A 19,334-nucleotide genomic window follows, 5' to 3' on the forward strand; every position below is an offset into this window, starting at 1 on the left:
TTTTTACTGTTAAAGTCTCAATTTATTTCAAGAGTTTAACAATTTTTTTATTCAATTAAATTTTAAGTGCCTCTGGATGGATAGTTGTGTAAGTAAAATTTGGGTAGTGCTCCACGTAAAACCAGTTGAGAGCGGTCAGACGGTCGAAATTGTATTTCTCTGCAAATTTACTGTGCGAAAATTTTGATCTAGCTACCTTATCTGGATTTCTGTAACATGAAATAAGATGACGTTTACGAAACGACGTAAGGCTCCATATTTGCTTGAATAACGAAGCACTTTGACGGTGTAAGCCTGCAGCCACGCATCTCGCTTTACGACGTTGCAGACACCCGGTCATACTTGATTTTTTTAATGGAAAACTACGCAATAGCGAATTCTTGAAAATTGTCGTTTTTTTTTTCACTGTGCGAAAAAAATTCTGCAAAAACTTCAAGGAATGATGCCGCTTTGTTCCCCCTAAAAAATTAAAAATGAACGGAGATTTTCAAACACCGTAAACGAGATACGTGGTTCCGGACTTGCACCGTCGAATTGAAAATGTTTAATAACTCATGGACGCAACAAACTTACCCATCTTTATCGTCGAATTTCTCCTCGATGGTGATGTTTTCTTTCTGGATGTAACAAAGGAACACCAAACGATGTTTTCCTGTAAATTAAATTATGTACGGCTATAAATATGCTTTAATCGTGAGAACATTGAGATTGAAGTTACATTAAGGGTTAAATCAAAAATACAATCGCCATTTTCATCACAGACGGAGCTCTTTTTTTGTGTAAAATTACGTTCAGAGATATTTGCTCTTGATTTCGCTGCTATTGCTGGCTAGTTTGTCGCCTATTGGGCTTGTTCGTGGGGTAACAACTCGTCAAAATTTGTAAATCTCTCTGACCAGGTACGAGTCACTCCTCTTCAGGAGAAATTCTCATATTTCGTTCAAATATTAAGCAACGAACTTGAAAAATCATGTGGCAACACTGAAATGTGTGCTGATTATAAAAATCTCTTAACAAAAAAATGACGTTAGCCCACTCACGCCGTTTTTGGAACTGAAATTCGGATTTTTCAAGGAAAGAGGTCAATTTGCGCTATTGAGAGCACAGTCCTGTGAACCGAAAAGCGCCTCCTACTGCACGTAATGGTCCGTGTAACCGCGATTTTTTCCTCATTGAATGTCATAACCATGCTAAATTTTACCTTTGTCCTCCTCTGGGACTATCACTGGCTGGTAGGCAGCCTTTATATTGCGTTTTGGTTTTCTAAATTGTTCTCCCTTCACATTCATCAACATCCAATGCACGTAAGACCTGTCTGTTGGTTTTTCTGTAATTGGTGCGTCTAGATCTGAAACGACGTTTTCACAAATTAGAGTTTCTTTTATGGTATAATGCTAATATGGCAAAGCAAAATTCGAATATCTCCCGAAAAAGGGATTAAAAATTGATCATCGTTAGAATTTCTATCTCTGTGCTAGATTTTTTTTAAAAAAAGGAGAATGCACGAGCACATATACCCATTAAAACCCACAGCATTTCCTAAAAATATATTTTAGTTTCATCCATTGAGACGTTTTAAACTCAGATAATTGCGGATTGCTTCCTGTAAATAGTATTGGGTCATTGTCGGTCAACAAATTTGTTTTTAAAATTTGAAAATACTTTACTACGAAAAAATATTTAATATTAGCTGACCATGGCAAAAAAAAATGTGAAACTAATAAAAATGCAACTGCACGCAATTATTCAATGTTCAAAAAAGATAGGACAAAATTATAACGTACGTGTTTTGACGAGCTTTCACATTCTGTAACGTAGGTACAGCTTTATTCCAAGCTCCTTTAGATGTTATAATAATTGTAAAATAAGTACATTTTTCCGTGGCAATCTCAATGACTGAAATAATCGATCAGACTTGAGCTTAATGTTATTATATATTCAATAAAAAACTTGTTTTCTTCTTTTTTTTGTATCCTTACCCATGAGTATGATAGTGTGCAATTTTTTCCTATCAACCAATCTCCACCTTACAGACACAGGAGGTATATACACCTCATGAGCGGTTAAAATATGGCCAAGATTTGGTTCTATTCCATTGTAATATTCAACCTGGAAAAAACAAAGTTCGGTATTATAATTACTACAATGATTAGTTCATAAAATTTTACTCGGCTGTATCAAAAACGAATATATGTACTGCAACTTGATTTAATTTGTATAGAAGGCTGCTTAAATCAAGCTATGCTCCACACAAAATTGGACGTATTTATACTAAAAGGAACCATGCTGAACATGGATCTTACGCACATGGTTTCTTTTGGCATAACTACGTCCAATTTTTGTGGTGACATTGGCATGGCGCGGCGTTTAATATCTGGTTGATATCCTCAGGCCCTTTTAAATACTTTTTCGGTGTAAATTTGTCTCCTACCAGTGATTCTTGCGCACAGGTTCAAATTCATGCCCTTCTATAACAGAATTTTCCAGATCAGTTTAAGAGCCCTTCATATTTTTGGATGACGTCACGTGTTAGAAAGTGAAAGGTAAATTTGGACCGTAAAATCATCTTTTTTTCGTCCAAAAGTTTTGATCTGAAAGCTCTGAAAAGCTCCGAGAACTACAGATTTTTCTAGTTTTAATTAAAACCGACGCGTGAATTCTGACTCTGGTTCAAAAATTAATGAGATTGTGATTTGGGACATATCAGGTACTGGCACCTGAGAGTACATATCCGAATCAGAATTGCGGGGGCTAAAAGCATTGCCGTCGCTAAAATGTTAAAATTTAAGTCAAAATAACTGTAAAATATAGGATACTGTTAACACTCACTTGGAGAACGTCCTCTGGTATTTTGTCGACCACATCTGGAATAATGTTACCTAATTTCAATTCTTCTTCATATTGTTGGTCTGTGACAAAATAGAAACCCTCCGAAAAAATTACAGAAAATCCTAGCATGAATGAAGAGACACGGCAAATCCAATTCAGTGATCGCTGAGTGCATTCTTCACCTCTGAGATCGATTGCCATCTTGAGGTATCAAAAATTTATTTCAAAATCTGAAAAATCAAAGAATTATTAAAAAAAAATATTTATTTGGTAATGAGAAGGTAAAATTCCGTATTTCACAAAAATCAGAAGTTCTTCCTGCGTGTGTGATACAAACGTGGATTAAGGGGATAATTACCTAGCATATTTCAATGAAGATTTTAAATTATTCCCTGAGGAATTCTTAGTGTAAAATAGTCTAAGGCTTACAATTTTCCCCCCTAAATCAATTGCACGGAGTTAAACAGAAAGGAACCAAGGCACATCGGGATCGGACCGAGAAAAAAAGGTTTTAAGTTTGGCTCCTGCGTAAGACTCAATGTAAAAGATAAACCTCAAGTTCAATTTCTGCAAAATTTGCTCCAACAAAAACTTTGAATTTTTAGCGATAGATAGTAGAGCAGTGGTTGAGCTCAAAACCACTCATAACTCAATTTTTTCCAAAATGTGGGTTGGTTCCTTTCCTCTTAACTCGGTCCAATTATAACTGCTTGAAGTGTATAATATGTGTTTAATTCTTTCTATTATCCCCTGATTACTGTAAATATATCATTATAGTTATGATTATAATTTATGATTTCATTATGAATGAGTCAACGTTGTCTAGCGGTGGTACCCACTATATATCACCACCGCTAGACAACGTTGACTGGAGTGATTCACACGCGCACTTTATTTTAACGGCAGCACAACAGACTAATGCCAGACAAAAGTTTAATTGAAAGACTTATCACTGGTGTTTTATCAAGCTAACAATCATGTAATCCATGGTGGTGATACTACTCAACCAGTGACTTAATTCCCGTCTCGTGATGTTGTCAATAGTTTTCCTCGAGAAGTCTTCAGGCGATGTATTTGTTAAACTATACCTCAGCTTTCAAGAAAAGTATTGACGGATTATGCTAGTGACTGTACTCTTCATTTTTGAGTTGATTTGCTGCGCATCTGCTGAATTACACCCTTTGAAAGGGCCGATAGGTGGGCCGCGGGGACAGAGCTGGGAAGCAAAGGATGACCTTCTCAGACAGTGGAAAATAATACCGGACATCATCGATGACTTGCCCACGTACAAAATCAAGGTTTGGAATTCAAAATCCAAAATCGTAATAATAATACCACATTTAAGTGTCACAAGTGCGAATAGGTAAAAAGTTATGCATTTTACAAACATTGACTACACAAAGATAAGCTGACAATCAGATGAACGGAACGCATTCTGCGTTAAAATTACGAAGTGTAACAGGTAATGAACTTAATTGTTAGATTTTTTCCTCAAACTACGCTAGAACCGTTCGATTTGGAAATTAAAAACTTTACAAATTTTAACTAGGACTAATGTTTGGAGCTGACATCAGCTCGCTTTAGCGAGTTTACGTCTATGATGTAAAGATTATTAACTTCGATTAAATTCCTCGGAGAGAGGGAGAACAACTTAAATGCATGAATAAATAAACGAATACACGGAAAAAACGAGTTTAGGATGGGGCCCTAACTAGAGGTAGGGCAGTGAGAGGTAGCTCACGTCCCTCCCTACAGATTACAGGCACGAGACCTCCATGAGCTAGTTGCGAACGCTGCCACCGACTGGGTTTTGAGGTTTTAGTTACTGCGCATGCGCAGGAGTAGCGAATAACGTCATTTCTCGCTGAACGCCAGTTGAGGACTGATGCCCGTATGATCAGGTGTCATTGATATGCCGAGAGAGGGAATTGCACTCAAGAGGCGTAAATTCGCCGCCTCGATTATCGAGGCCTCGTAGCCTGGTGGTAACGCGCTGGTCTACCATCTCTGCGATGCGAGTTCGAATCCATGCGAGGGCACGGATTTTTTACGCTCGGCGTCGATATGGAGGTAGGGCTGGACCCTACCTTCAGCTTGGGCCTGACCCTCCGAGGTTTAGGTGAAGCAATTTCACCTACCCGGGTTTGGGGCCGGGCCCTGCGCCGCAGTACCCGATCCTAAACCCGTTTTTTCCGTGTAGTTTCAACTCGTGAAAGTTGAATAGAGCGCCGATTTTGAGGTCTAAATAGCTGAGAGTGCATCGATTTAATTTTATAAACTGAAAAGAAAAAGAATAAAATTCTCGATTGCAAGTTGGAATAGCTTCGGAGGCACCAAAATGGCATCTTAGGCCAATTCCGCCGTCTTTGATTTTTGAATTTAATAAATTTGACAGGAATTGGACTTTCGAGTAAAAAGATGACAACAAGTTTCACAAAACTCGATAGATGAGCCGAGACAGAATTTTAGGCCACATCCACCATCTTGGATTTTCAAATTTTAAAAATTTGTGTTGAGATTCGTGTTTCCCGTCAAAAAAGATACTATAGTACCTTATACTATAGTTACCTATAGTTTTGCAAAAATTATAATTTTTGCAAAACTAGATTGAATAGGAGCCGCATATCGCACGATCAGGAGCAGGACCCTAGAAAGGGGTAAACAACATCTGTCACTTTGCAAACGTTAGTGCGCCTTCATTTTCTTCTGATACTGTGCAATACTTCGGTGGTGGAATAGTTGCTCGGAGCGCCTTCCGCAGTATCGCTTTGACATGATGACAGAAGATAACGGCTGCCTTTACTTCATTTTTTCAATTGAGAACTACTCAACGTCCATACTTACAATTTTTCGTGATTTTACTCCTATACTAGGAGCAAATTCTAAGAAAACTCTAAGGATTTTTTCTCTTTTAGAAATTAAAAAGTAGCGGAGATTTTTTAACATTATAAACGAGATACGTGGTTCGGGAGTTTCGCCGTCAATATGAGAAAATGTACATCTTTTTCATCGTAAGAAAAGTAGTGGAAACGATAACAGTCGACAACGTGTACATTGAGCATTTTTTTAAGCTGAAAAATTCAGAAAAATGGGACATTTAAAGCAAATATTATTGCACTTGACATGATAAAGGAGACTCTTGGAATAGAATATAAATCTGTCACTCAACCATTCATTTATATTAGTCATTTCTACGAATCCATCAAGTCACCTTTCAGCTCAGCTGTCAAGGGACTATTCGAAGGGTAAGGAATATCCTACAAGTTCAATCTCTGTTCAATTTTATCCATGTCTATTTTTATGAATATATGGGTTTGAATGATAATTCAGTTGAGGTTCAGTGACGGTTGGTACCCCACGTTTTTCGTTCACTTGATGCCCAATGATACGACTATCCAGACAGCGCCCGTGAGTACGAGATGGCCCATAGAGAGCAACACGACCCTCTACACGCTGGTTATGATAGGTGAGTTGACGATGGCAAACACCTCGAATTATGAATAACAAGGGCTAAGAAGCAATACCACCTTACTGACAGTTCGGAGGATTTTTTTTTTTTTTTTTTTGCTTTCTTTCCAATTCCGCATGGAGTGACGTAATGGCGCTGTGATGTACCTGTTCAAAAATTTGAAAATCTAACTTCAAACTAAATTACAAAAATGGCGATGGACGTTTTTTCTTCGTTCCGTCAAATCGACCGATTGCAGATAGGCGGAATTGCTTCTTGGTCATCGATAATGTGAATTCGTGAAGGAGGGACGAAGATAGAGGGGAGACATAGAAATACAAACGCATCCCGATCAAGGAAACCACAACCTGAATTCTTAATTCAGGCTGCTCTTATACAGGGTGTCCCAAAAGTCCCTTCCACCCCCTCTAAAATTTTACCTAATTAATATTTTGAAACGAAACTTTGGGGATGTTCATCGATCAATGTAAGCTACTTTTGGGGCCCCCCAAAATTTTCGGGGCCCCCCGTGGGGAGGGGCTGCGGACCCCAACTTTTTTTTTTCAAATGGCAACCCCTATCTTGTGATACCTCATTTGAAAGAACATAAATAACTAAGAATTTTGGCGCAAACCGCAGATCAATATCTTAATTTTTGACCGAGTTATGATAGGTCAAAGGTCAAATTTGACCTATTTTCAAAAAATCATAACTCCGGTTCAAATTATCGTAATGAAAAAAATAAAACGGAAAAATTTACCACATTGTAAGCACTTTTAAGGAAAAATCACAGAAATTACTTCAAACTAATTTTAAGGGGGGTTTCGGACCCCCAAATACGCCAATTCAAGGGTCATTCAATTTTCCCGCGAAATAAGCCAATTTCCCCCAGATTTGCCTCCACATTAGTTCAGTAAGGTCAAAATCAGTTCAACATTACGTTGGCAAGTCCCCAAATTTCGGGAAAAGTTAAAAAAAAAAATTTAAACGGTCAAATTTAATCACCTTTAATTTCGTTTTTTTTTTAACTTTTCCCGAAATTTGGGGACTTGCCAACGTAATGTTGAACTGATTTTGACCTTACTGAACTAATGTGGAGGCAAATCTGGGGGAAATTGGCTTATTTCGCGGGAAAATTGAATGACCCTTGAATTGGCGTATTTGGGGGTCCGAAACCCCCCTTAAAATTAGTTTGAAGTAATTTCTGTGATTTTTCCTTAAAAGTGCTTACAATGTGGTAAATTTTTCCGTTTTATTTTTTTCATTACGATAATTTGAACCGGAGTTATGATTTTTTGAAAATAGGTCAAATTTGACCTTTGACCTATCATAACTCGGTCAAAAATTAAGATATTGATCTGCGGTTTGCGCCAAAATTCTTAGTTATTTATGTTCTTTCAAATGAGGTATCACAAGATAGGGGTTGCCATTTGAAAAAAAAAAGTTGGGGTCCGCAGCCCCTCCCCACGGGGGGCCCCGAAAATTTTGGGGGGCCCCAAAAGTAGCTTACATTGATCGATGAACATCCCCAAAGTTTCGTTTCAAAATATTAATTAGGTAAAATTTTAGAGGGGGTGGAAGGGACTTTTGGGACACCCTGTATAATAGATTTATCAGGTTGCCTTTTTAATAATGCCTTTTATTTTTTTAACTACAAGCCATTCTTCTGTTGTCTTTTTAACTATAGTTTATTTGGGTTTTACAATTATCATTTTTGTTAGTAAGTTTAAATTTCTTATGAATCACATATATCATTCATTCGACTAATTTTGCTATTTTTAATCCTTACTTTAAACTCATTATTAATTTCAATTATAGTTATCGTAATTAAGACTAAGATTGCTGGAATTAATTGTTCTGGAATTGAAAGGTATACTACCTCTCTGTATTCTAAAGTGCCTTACACTGTCCAAAGTGAATCCTGAATGGAAATATTAATAATCAGAGTCAGCCCAATTATATCAGGCACTGCCTAATTCCCTCTCATTTTTTTCTTCTTTACCAACCAAAATTCAAATCAAAGTAATGACTTAAATGTTGTCAGTTTATTCTTCGTCACAAACGGGACGTTTATACAAGCAGTACCAAAAGACCAATCGTTTCTTCTAGACCCTGATATGCCAACACCAAAAAATCATGAGTGGAGAGAATATCGGAACTGGTTGGTTGGAAACATTCCTGGCAACTCCACGTTTGACGGACAGATCATATCAAAATATCAACCTCCTCAAGTACCTCATCCAGGTGGTAAGATCCTTAATTATACTTTAAGATACGGTTAGAAAACTCAGCATTCATTCCTTGTGTATGTTCAATGCTCATTTTCGGACAGCACATGCACGCAGGTAGTATTGTAGTTTTGTAGTAGTAGATTAAAAGTTTCGCCATGAATGATTGTCCATGCCTAGAATGGGTGCAAAAGAAAGCTCTCAATCTCAAAATTTTCAATTTAGCAGTTATTTTAATTTTTAATCTCCCTTTAAAAAATTTCAATCGCGAGGTAATGAGGCACGGTCTCGACTAGCGTAAGAGCCAACTGATAAACCTCTATGAGCTAATCTTAAAGACAGAGGAGGATACAAAGCTCACTCAGTACCAGTCCCTACACTAACAAGCATTCTAATTGATATAAAAATTAGTGAAGGAACAAGAAGCCAGAAACTTAAATTATTTATAAGAGGGAGAGCTATGTCAGGTGCACCAATCAATCGTTAGATCTTGATTTCGTTAGATTAACATCGGCATACATGATGCTCAGAATGAGTACAAGTCCTTCCGTCTGTACATTCTAACCTCTCTGAGCTTAAAAATACTGAAATATAGGGAGAAAAAAAAGAGAAATAAGAAATTGATGTTGTATTTAAGTATTGACTTTGTGTTCTAGGTGCGCATCGAATTTTTTTCTTGGTATACAAGCAAAAACAAAAAATAGAATTTGAAGAGAAATTGACGGACGCGAGGTGAGAGAATCGTTTCCACGTTATCCTGATGAAAATACCTCTTTTGACTTTCAGAATGGATCTGCTTCTAGATCAGCACGAAACAAAAATGAGACTTATTTAAAGTTCTGCTTAGTGCATCTGAGAACCCATCAGCGATGACCCTGTGATTGCTGAGCTGACATTGAGGCCACTTATCAAAATTGGCGTCATTTTTATTTGTACTCAGCTTAGTCTCCTCGGAACCGACCAAATTATTTTGAGCCAACCTAAGAGTTAGATGTGGACGTATTTATCTGCTCTAAGGAACTGTGCAAATGGATGGAGCTGCGTAGCGTGCAAATCCACACACATTTTTTTGCACATGCTCTTTTTTATTGAATATACTTTTGCACAGTTTTTTTTTTTTTTTTTAAGATGAATAATACATCCATTTGTTAGGTCCGAAGGCGAGCAATATAGCCTATTTTTACAGGGCAAACTTTTTGGATTGAAAAACTATTTGTAAATAATCTAATAGTTTTTGCATAGAACACACTTATCAAGCCTCAAAAGGTTATTGACCAAGACTTGGAGATGAAACGAGGACGCTTTACTAACGTTTCTTGGACATTTTTATCTAAATTTGTCAAATTTTACGAGTGGCCTTCAATAGAATGAAATTTAACCTAGCTCATCCCTTCAACGGTTGCCTGCCAAATAGCACTCAGGGCTACTTTTTACATCGCAGCGCATGCTCAATTGCTCAAGAACATTCATAATCGAACATGTAATGATACTCTGCCCCTTTTCTCCTGACTCTAACGTCAACAACTACCCCAACCCTTTATGCAATTATTGCTTAACCTTTAGCGCTTAAAGATATATACTCTCTTGAAAGTAACGAGACTCAAAATTTAAGTGTACAATATTTAACTTTATTGTACTTCATCTAAAAATGGCCAATCATTATGAAATCACTTGTAAAAAATAGATTTATACTATGTCTTTTATTTGATAGATACGATGGCAGGGAACGACGGAATTTTTGTGTTAGAAATTTTTCCCGCAAGTACGACCTGGGTGAACCAGTTGCCCTTACGATGATGTACGTGACGTGGAGGATGCCTATATAGGCAATGACGACGATTCACCTCATTTGTAATTTGGGCTAAGCACGTTAATTTTGTAGATTGGGGAATAAGGAAGAAAGGAGTAAGTAACCGACGATGGCTAAAACAGCTTATGACTTATGGAGGAGTTAGGGTCAGGAAGGGTTAAAGTGTATAACAACGTTTCACAATTTCATTAGGGGCGTATCTTCACTATACTATATGAGTCCTTTTTCCCGTATAACTCTATGCTTTCCAGAACTCACGTGAAATAGAATTACGCCCTAATGTGAGAGAAACGACATTATAAGTTCTGATTATCCCCAAAATCTAGATATCATTAAACATGTTTCATTCTGTTCCTGATTTGTTGTAATTTACAGGCGCGTAGTCGTAGTTTTTATCGATAATGAAAAATAGCTAAAAATAATTTCCCTCTGCATATTTTACATAATTCAAGATGACTCATGTTTCACAGAACTGATTCTTTTCCAAATGCAGGCTGGTAACTATTTTTATCAAATGAAGGCTCAATTATCTGCCAAAATTTGGGAGGCAGGAGGGGAGAGGGGCCTTATAAGGGAACTCTTTGTAAAAAACAAAATAGTCAAAAATGGAAATAAAAACGATAATTTAAGAATGACATGACATTTTGTCTTTTCAACGCTTTCCATAAGATCTACTTAACTGCAAACATACTTTTATCCATTCATCTATCAGCTGCTTGACAAAGTAAGTTTTTGCTCCTGGAACCGTCAATCCACTTGTTGATATCATCGCAATTCAGTGTCGACCAATAGAAAGAAACTTCTTTTGGCCTCAAGATGACCGAAAAGCTCGGAAACGTAGTTTATCACGATTAATTTAGTCCCTGAAATGACGAGAAATACATTTTTAAAAAATAATTCAATTTAATATGCTGAAAATAAACTACTCGTATATCGTAAAATATAATTTTCCAAAAGCACTCGGGAGAACTCTTTGGGAGACCCCAGAGTGCATCGAGTCCACGTCTACATCAAGACAATCTCTCCATGCAAAAATAGGGAGCAAATAAATTAGCAGTGATGCCGTGTTTTCAGTTTTAGAGTCCCCAAATGAAGTGGCAGCCCTGTCAATATATTTGCTCCCTATCTTTGCATGGAGAGTTTATCTTGATGTAGACGTGGACTCTCAGGATAAAGTGGGATATCCTCTCCATTTTGGCCTCAACTTGATAGCTTTTTTTGAGCATGGGAGTCGATTTCAGAGAAAACCAGTGGCGACATCGTGTTTTTCGCGAACTCTTTACGTTATAATGAACTGTCAAATCGCAAATTCCTCACACATGGAACATCTCCATCCAGATTCTCTACTCTACTTTTCAGGTTACGATGCTCCTTTTGTAGATGGTAAACATTATTCCGGTCTCGCAAACCATGCAGCAGTAATAGCAAAATCGGACTACTTTATAATATATTCGCATACTCCCAGCGATCTAACGATGTGCTAATTTTATGTACATCATGTTTTAAAATGTATCGGATTCTGCATGCGATATTCCATCAACTTACCAGTAACTTCTTGTCGTTATCGGCGGTGCCGATAAAGTGATGAGCATTTCGGCTTCCTCCTCGGGTCCCGGTGGTACCCATGCGTCCCATTCACCGTGGAAGAAGTTGACCGCGTATGCGTTCTTGAACCCATATTTCTTCATGAACTTTCTCGTCCGAAAATGAGCGCGCCATGCGTCCTCGCCACTACTATATTCATGAAATGAAAAATTGATTTATCTTGAAGGTGGGCTAAATCATTTTTATGTCAGAGATACTGAATAAAAATTGAGTATCTTACACTGGGAAAAAAAACACATTGGAACTGCCAAAAAAAAGAAATCGAAATTAAGATCATTAATCTTACTAAGAACTTAAAACCAAGATATCAAAGATAATTAATCAGCAATCCTTTAATTAAGAATCCAAGAAAAGGAGGAAATCCAGAAATCTTTAAACCATAGATAAATATAATAATCTTTGTATTTAAATTTATAGAACTAAATTAAAAAAAAAAATTTAAAATTAATTCCACCAGTTATAATTTTAATTAAAACAACTATAACACAAACTGATAGAGAATCTGAAATCGCTAAACCTAATACAAACATTAAACAAATATTAACATATATATGATTTATAAACAATTTAAACTTAATAAGTAAAATAACACTTATAGCCCAAAAGATTACCATGTTAAAAACGACAGAAAAAGGAATAGTATTTAAACAGACCCTTGTCCAGACTCTTGAAAACATTGACAAGAAAATGGACTCTTGATTCAATCAGATTTCACCTTAAATCAAAAGGAAAAATATTTCAAATTAAGAGGCTTGGTTCTTGATTTAAGCTTAAATCTGATTTAATCAAGAGTATTTTTTCTTGTAAATGTTTTTAAGAGTCTGGACTGTAGATCCAATGTGTTTTTTTTTCCAGTGTACCAAATACGATTCCGCTGACACAAAATATCCATGAATTTCAGTTTATTAAAACAAACGATACCGCTCCACCATGCAACCGAATCAGGAGTGCCGATGATCTCGAAGCAACCGTCGTTTTCCCGTTTTTTTTCCTCGGTTTTTTGTTTTAGTTCGCTTCTGCTAGTTTTTCGGTTTTAGTTTCTTAGTTTTTTGGTTTTTCGTGTTTTTATTTCGGTTTCGGTTTTGTAAATTGTCACCATGTGACCAACCCGGGACATTACATCCACAAGTCTGGAGTAAAAACAACACACCCGATGATGTAATTTGAAGTAAGCCCACTACTAAGTGGCGAGTGGTGATCGAGAGTATGCTACCACATCTGTTTATAAAACTCCGTATCACTATTATCAAAGTGATATCGCCAATTGGGTTTATCATCAGGGTCATCCTGTCTGTATTGACTTTTTATTTTGGTAAAACATGTTAAGAGCAAAAGATGATATCCGTATAACTAATAATATAGTTTTTATAAACTTACATGTTGTGCTTGTTTTCACCCAAAATCATTATCAATCTTTAATATTTTAAAACCTACGAGTTTTTGAGCCACACGCATTTTTCTTAAATATAACCAGAATAATGAAATGAGGACAAAAATTCTGAGGTGTTTTTTTTTTATTTTGACCACGTGAAACACGTTTAAAGATATATCATTTAATGATATTCGAGTGCCTTGCCTTTTTTAAGCCCGGAAAACATTTAGAATCATGCGAGAGAGGAGTGGGAAAATGTAAGTTAGTTTTAATACAACTTACTCTGAAAGCAATCGAGGTTCTTCATATTTTATAGTTGTCTTGTTTGCGTGCTCAAATACGAAAAATACGGTCCGCATGAAATCTGAAATATCCACAAGAGGAAAAGAACTCGATGCATTATTAAAATCATGATGTCAAAAAATCAATATGATTTTCATGCATTATTCACGGAGAAAACATTTAAATTGTATGTCAATTGTTAGTATGGTGACTAATTGAAAAAAATATATCGACGGTGAAACTACCAAACCACGTATCTCGTTTGCGGTGTTTAAAAATCTACGCTCACATTTTATTTTTTTGAAGTAGACCCAATCAATATCATTCCTTGAAATTTTCTTGGAATTTTCTCCGCACAAAGAGGAAAAATCATAGAAACTTTCAAGACCAGATGTTAAGTCGTTTTTCATTTAAAAAATAAAGTATGACAGGAAGTCTGCGACGTCGCAAACCGAGATACCGTGGTTTGGTAGTTTCACCGTCGATATTTATGATAAACATTGCTCGCCTTTAGAACTTCAGAGTTTTTCGTCAAAATCCAAAGTCAAATGTTTCGAGTGGATTCGATAAAAATAGCTGCGCCGAAAATTTTACCTTCTTGAACCGATTATATATAGGGTATATATAGGGATATTATACCGATTATAAGGGTCTCATAAGTATGAGACCCTTTTTTATCGTGGTCGGTCACATACAAAATAGGTATATGCAAACTTTACTTTGTGAGAAACTTATTTTCTTAGTTCGGCTCAACTGATTCGCACTCGATTTGTTCTAATCGTGAGCTGGTATCAGCCAGGATAGTTAAGATATTTTTGAAAAATTGCGTATAAAACAAAAAAAACGAGTTACAAAGACTGATACCAGAATCTGTAATCATTTGATAAGGGCATGAATGGATGATAATGCATACTGAAGAAATTATGCAAAGTATTTTGGTACGAACATAAAGGTTTAGGTTTGATAGGAGGGACGTAATCTGTAAATTTTTCTCCAGCTGATAAATTGCTGCCAGGAATATTGCCAACCAACCAACATTGATATTCATTCATGAAATCTTTTGATTCTCCAAACTCCGTATCTTGATCTCTGTCTGGATCTAAAAAGAAACAATGATATAGCGTAAAAATGCGTAGTATTTATGTGATAAAATACATGGTTTTTTACAAAAATTATTAGATCTTAAGATCTACTGAACTGCACTGAAAATATATTTCCACTCAAGGCCGGATTTACCTACTTGCCGCCCATGGGCCGCCTGTATTTTTCCGCCCCCTTCTCATTCGTTTTAAAACATCAGTAGATCGTTTACGATAGTGGTTCGATGTATCTTTTGGTTCAAAGCAATAGAACATAGCCTCAAGGAAAAATTTTAGGATTTAATTTGGAAAAGCTGAAAATGAGAAAATTCCTGACAATTTCACTTTTCATTGCCATTTGGTACTCGAGAGAATACAAATTCGATCACATAAGACCCGTTACCTCAGATTTCTAAATTGACTTTTGAGGCTGTGTTTACATATTGAACCAATCGATATCAATACATGTAATCTCACTTAGTTGATCTATAGAATACGATCTATAAAAATCATCGAGTGAACGTGCCGGTGGGGGAGGGGTGTATGAGACGCGTTTATTCGTGTTGGGCACATTTTTTGTGAAAACCTTGTCAACACTAACAAAAATTCACGGAACTTTGAGCGAAAGTTAAGTTCGGCAAACCCATCCCTGTTGGGACAAGGCCTTCCGTTCCTACAAACGAACAGAAAAATTATGAAAGAACAAACATAAATGTGGTTTAATAATTTTAACTTCCGCCGCCGCGCCCACCGCACTGTGTTCGGTGCAATACGTGAAGTATCCATGCAGTCTTGTCGGCGCTACGCGTTTCAAGCCGACTGCTGCTGACCGCAGTGTGTTTGACGCAATGCGTGAAGTATTCGTGCAGTCTTGTAGGCGCCATGTGTTTCATGCCGACCGCCACACGCCGCCACGGTCGAGGACTCTTCCTTTTTATCTTAGTCCTCGTCATTATTGCTCTCTGCGCCGCTCCGCTTCAGGTGAAATTACGTGTTTGGTTTCTCTCTTAACTCGAATAATTAAAGGTGCTGTCTAACGTATCACCGAAAGATGACAAAATTAGAAATTACCAGACTCTTACTCTCAGGAAATGAGAGATTCTGGCGCCTTTTCTCGATTGTAATTCATTTTCTGAATCCGATTTTTTTTTCTCTCTTTTTTTGATACCTACCATCAAAAAGATTGCAAAAATTGCCGCCCCCTACATTTTGCCGCCATGGGCTGCGGCCCAGGTGGCCACTTCCGTAATCCGGCCCTGTTTCCTTTATTCATAGAAATGTTCAAAGAAAGAAACACGTTTCGCAGAAGTACTCGTTCCATGTCATCTGAGCTTAAAATAATTCAGAAGTTACTCTCAGCCTCAGAACTTTGAAACTTTTAAAATCTCAAAGAAACAGAAGAATGATTTAGAAGAAAACCGAAATCATTGGCCGCATACTTTCAAGTTTATGCATGCGCCAAGAATAAGTATTCCTGTTGAATGTGTCAATGGCAAATCTAAAAGTACGAAAAAAATGTTTGCGCTGTTTTAACACGTGTAAGTATTTTTTCTAATCCTCATATATTATTTCAAGAGAGGTCATTATCAAACACGTAAGTATTAAATTTTCAAAGAATTTCCTTGAAAAGTCAAACATAAATCATTAAATCACAAGAAACTTAATGCAAGGTTGGTCCTGTCGCAAACAAAGAAAACAATCAACTCAGCTCTATTTTCATCGAAAAAATCGCAGGAAAATCGTACGTTGAAATAATTAGAAAGCCTTAAAATCCACTCATCAACGCATAATTTGCACCCCTCGTTTCGCGTTTTTCAAATTTAGCGGGCCCCTGGAGAGTTATTTTCAAAAGCTAGCCATTAAGTCTACCCGGACACAGACTAACAAAGTTTGAAAGAGTGAATAACACATAGCACTGATTTTTAGTTTGCTTTGAAATATGAAGTAGACTGGAACTTACCAACCATAAGTAGAGTGTAGTAATATCCTTCAGATGAAGGCCATGAAACATTAGGCTGTGTCATAGTGAGGTGTGGTGGAATGAGATTGCCAAGATCGGCTTTTGCTTCAGGCCAAACTACCTACGAACATGTCGCAAATTGAATCGTTTGCTTCGAAAAGTTCCAACTCCAAAAATTAATGTTATCTTGCGGTAAAAATATCCTTTACCCACTGTGATCATTTTGTAGGAGCGCAAAGCGCATAACTCGCCAGAACTGTTTATTTTTAGTTTCAAATGCCGAATATAGTTTTGCGAGGATTCAAACGATAGATGAACGAATGTTTTCATGAATCTATGCAATCATTACACCGAGAGTTTTCGACATTTTACCCACTACTCTAGAAACAGCATGGCCTTGATATCGAAATTGGGATCGCTCTGCGCCATAAATCTGATGTTGATGACAAAATTAATCATTACTACAGAATAAATAAAAATATAAAGAGACTAATATTTTTATGAATCCGTCGGTTTATGACACTTGAATTCATAGGAAGTGTTAACTTCCATTTCTCACGATCCCAGTAATCGTATATTCTGTCATCCATAGTTCCAGCTATTTATTTATTTTATTTTTACTTGCTGCTTTAGCTCGCTTTGCTCACCTCCGCATCTTACCCGACTACGAACCCCGATAAGCGAGTGATTATGGGACTTTCAAGAGCAGATTTTGAAGTTTCGTATTTCTTGTATCATTTGAACATCAATGCCTTTGGTTTGGAACAAAATTTAAGGAAATCGGACCGGCGGTTCCTCAGAATTAAGGATCTTAAGGTTTCGACCCTTAAAATTTTAATTTATGTCGATTTATTTATTTATTTTTTAATTTTTTTAAATTTTTTTCAAGAAAGGACGTGGCTGTATGATTTTTAAGGCCAATTGACAATACACTTTGCAGCTTAAACGGATCCCTTAGAATTTTTTTTTTTTTTGCGGGCCAGTATATCTTCGATTTGAGTAAATCCAACTTTCGTTGAGAAAAACCTCTATTTTTTTTTTTTTTTTTTTTTTTTTTTTATTTTTTTTTTATTAAAAAAGTTCAAATAGAAATCTTTAGTTTACCTGTATTTCATGTTCCGGAAAGCTCTCAACGGGTATAATATCAGGTATAACGTTGAACTTGAGCAGCTTGTCCTTGATCTCAGCAGGAGTTTTTTTCCGTAGACTTGCCGTCTTAGTAGCTCCAGGGGCTGCTACCGCGCAGTAATTTGAGATGAAAATTTTCAAGTAGACGAAAACGCACAAAGTTCCGAGAACTCGATTCATTCTGTGCACAAGAAATGTTATCTAGGATAAAGGGGAACAATGATGATTCATATCTTACACACCCCAGTGAACTGATAAGATTCAATATCAACATTAAAAAATCTACTCTTACAATCTTACGTGAACTGCTATTGGACAATTACTAATTTAAAATTCCATAACCTTCATACCTTTCATAACATGCTTGCTCCATTCAAAGTCGGGCTTATTGGTGTTAAAGAGTTAACCCATGAACGTAAATTACCTTTAAGATGAGATTGAATTGAAAACAGATGTAAGCCTAACTTATAGGCACCTCGAGTTTTGTGCACCCTGTGTGTCGAAGCACAATCATATCTTCTCCGTGAACTACAATAAACTCACCACCCTTACGATGTTTCAAGGTTTACACTCCTTTTCATTTTTAAAGAAAGTATTCCTGGAAATTTGTGTAAGAAACATTTACCGGACATTCTTGAAAAAATCAAACACATTATGTGTAATACATTATAAAATAATTCAGAAAAGAGAAGAAGAATGAGTGTAGATCACCCAACAAATGAAACAATCTTGTTCTTGATACAGGCATTAACATAACGACTTAATTTTATCAAAATTTAAACACATGAAAGTATAAATAATTACTTAAACAAAGGCAAAAGGTAAATTCTTTAATTCATTTCTTTATCATGGAAACCTAACTCTAAATTCTTCCTTTTTGTAGTGAAATCGGGATCGTGCAACAAATTAAAATAAAGAGCTGATATCAGGCAATTGAAATGTGTTTAAACTTCTTTTACCTGGAATGTTTCCTCTTACCTGTATGGGCCTCAATATTCTTCGTTATTCCGGATGTTGCGCTGGCAAATGATGATTTTCTGGATGAAACGCCTGTAGAAGAAATGGTGAAGAAGTTGGAAAAATGGAAAATAATACCCGAATGTTTTTCAATCCAACCACGTCATGAGTTTTTGGTATGTTTATTTTTTTGTTGTGTTTATGTGTGTCGCACTAGGTGGTTTTGACTTTATTAAATGCTTCCAAGGCCACACGTCTGTACTTGTGACTGACCACAGTCAGTGGCGATTCATGAAAGTTGGCAACATTGTTTTTCTCCCGTATAAGTACACGATAACAATCGTTCCTGTAATCGACTTAAAATCGACGTTTTTAATGGATTCAAACGCAGTATAAACAGTGTTGCCAATTTGAAAAATCGCCACCGTCCACTGGTGAACAGACTCTGGTACACAGAAAGCAAAACTTTAGGCAGAAAATTTCTTCACGTTGGTAAAGCAAATTGCATCTGAATTTTTAGCGGAAAATTCTTTCTGTGATCCTTTTATATAATAGCCACAAGTATACCTAGTTTAGTTCATCTATGTGTCAATAAATGACTTATTGCAATAATCTTTTATTTTGATGATTCTGAAC

General features: G+C 36.5%; 3 protein-coding genes across 16 annotated transcripts in view; 1 reads left to right on the forward strand and 2 right to left on the reverse strand.

Annotated features, from left to right (window-relative positions):
- LOC109033952 (protein D1) lies at nucleotides 1–11,145 on the reverse strand. Of its 4 annotated transcripts, none has more exons than XM_072303141.1 (6): nucleotides 11,007–11,145; nucleotides 2,830–3,059; nucleotides 1,980–2,109; nucleotides 1,202–1,348; nucleotides 574–652; nucleotides 1–209 (listed from the first exon to the last, which is right to left on the reverse strand). In XM_072303141.1, exons 2-6 carry the CDS (start codon nucleotides 3,028–3,030, stop codon nucleotides 56–58), a joined length of 711 nt encoding a protein of 236 aa, XP_072159242.1. In that variant the 5' UTR covers nucleotides 3,031–3,059; nucleotides 11,007–11,145; the 3' UTR covers nucleotides 1–55. The 4 variants fall into 4 exon arrangements, with proteins under 4 accessions (XP_072159242.1, XP_018902370.2, XP_072159241.1 ...); XM_019046825.2 differs by lacking the exon at nucleotides 11,007–11,145 and adding an exon at nucleotides 3,720–3,820; XM_072303140.1 differs by lacking the exon at nucleotides 11,007–11,145 and adding an exon at nucleotides 3,669–3,755.
- The window catches only part of LOC109033953 (protein D2), a 19,517-nt gene continuing 4,019 nt past the window's right edge, over nucleotides 3,837–19,334 (forward strand). For 3 of the 11 annotated variants that reach the window (XR_002009104.2, XR_011900332.1, XM_019046826.2), the window contains exons 1-2: nucleotides 18,190–18,351; nucleotides 18,625–18,874. Coding sequence is in view for 9 of the 11 variants with exons in the window: in XM_019046826.2 (XP_018902371.2) it covers nucleotides 18,680–18,874 (195 nt within the window). In the remaining 2 variants the exon portion in view is untranslated. The other 8 variants (XM_072303144.1, XM_072303146.1, XM_072303147.1 and 5 more) reach the window with 8 other exon arrangements.
- On the reverse strand, nucleotides 10,922–18,129 carry LOC109033951 (protein D1). The gene is made up of 7 exons (XM_019046822.2): nucleotides 18,092–18,129; nucleotides 17,718–17,922; nucleotides 16,614–16,734; nucleotides 14,521–14,673; nucleotides 13,575–13,656; nucleotides 11,861–12,049; nucleotides 10,922–11,178 (listed from the first exon to the last, which is right to left on the reverse strand). The coding sequence occupies exons 1-7, from the start codon at nucleotides 18,112–18,114 to the stop codon at nucleotides 11,172–11,174; spliced, it is 780 nt and encodes a 259-aa protein (XP_018902367.2). The 5' UTR covers nucleotides 18,115–18,129; the 3' UTR covers nucleotides 10,922–11,171.

This window comes from Bemisia tabaci, chromosome 8 (genome assembly GCF_918797505.1).
Source record: "Bemisia tabaci chromosome 8, PGI_BMITA_v3".
NCBI lineage: Eukaryota > Metazoa > Arthropoda > Insecta > Hemiptera > Aleyrodidae > Bemisia > Bemisia tabaci.

What these genes read in the sequence shown, in the direction of transcription:
- LOC109033952 (XM_072303141.1), bottom strand. Translation starts at nt 3,030, where the DNA reads ATGGCAATCGATCTCAGAGGTGAAGAATGCACTCAGCGATCACTGAAT. An exon ending in TACCAGAGGACGTTCTCCAA is followed by an intron (nt 2,110 to 2,829) that starts GTGAGTGTTAAC and finishes TGTTTTTTCCAG; the next exon opens with GTTGAATATTACAATGGAAT. An exon ending in GCACACTATCATACTCATGG is followed by an intron (nt 1,349 to 1,979) that starts GTAAGGATACAA and finishes ACGTCGTTTCAG; the next exon opens with ATCTAGACGCACCAATTACA.
- LOC109033951 (XM_019046822.2), bottom strand. Translation starts at nt 18,114, where the DNA reads ATGGAGCAAGCATGTTATGAAAG. An exon ending in GAGCAAGCATGTTATGAAAG is followed by an intron (nt 17,923 to 18,091) that starts GTATGAAGGTTA and finishes TCTTGTGCACAG; the next exon opens with AATGAATCGAGTTCTCGGAA. An exon ending in CTACACTCTACTTATGGTTG is followed by an intron (nt 14,674 to 16,613) that starts GTAAGTTCCAGT and finishes GTTTCTTTTTAG; the next exon opens with ATCCAGACAGAGATCAAGAT.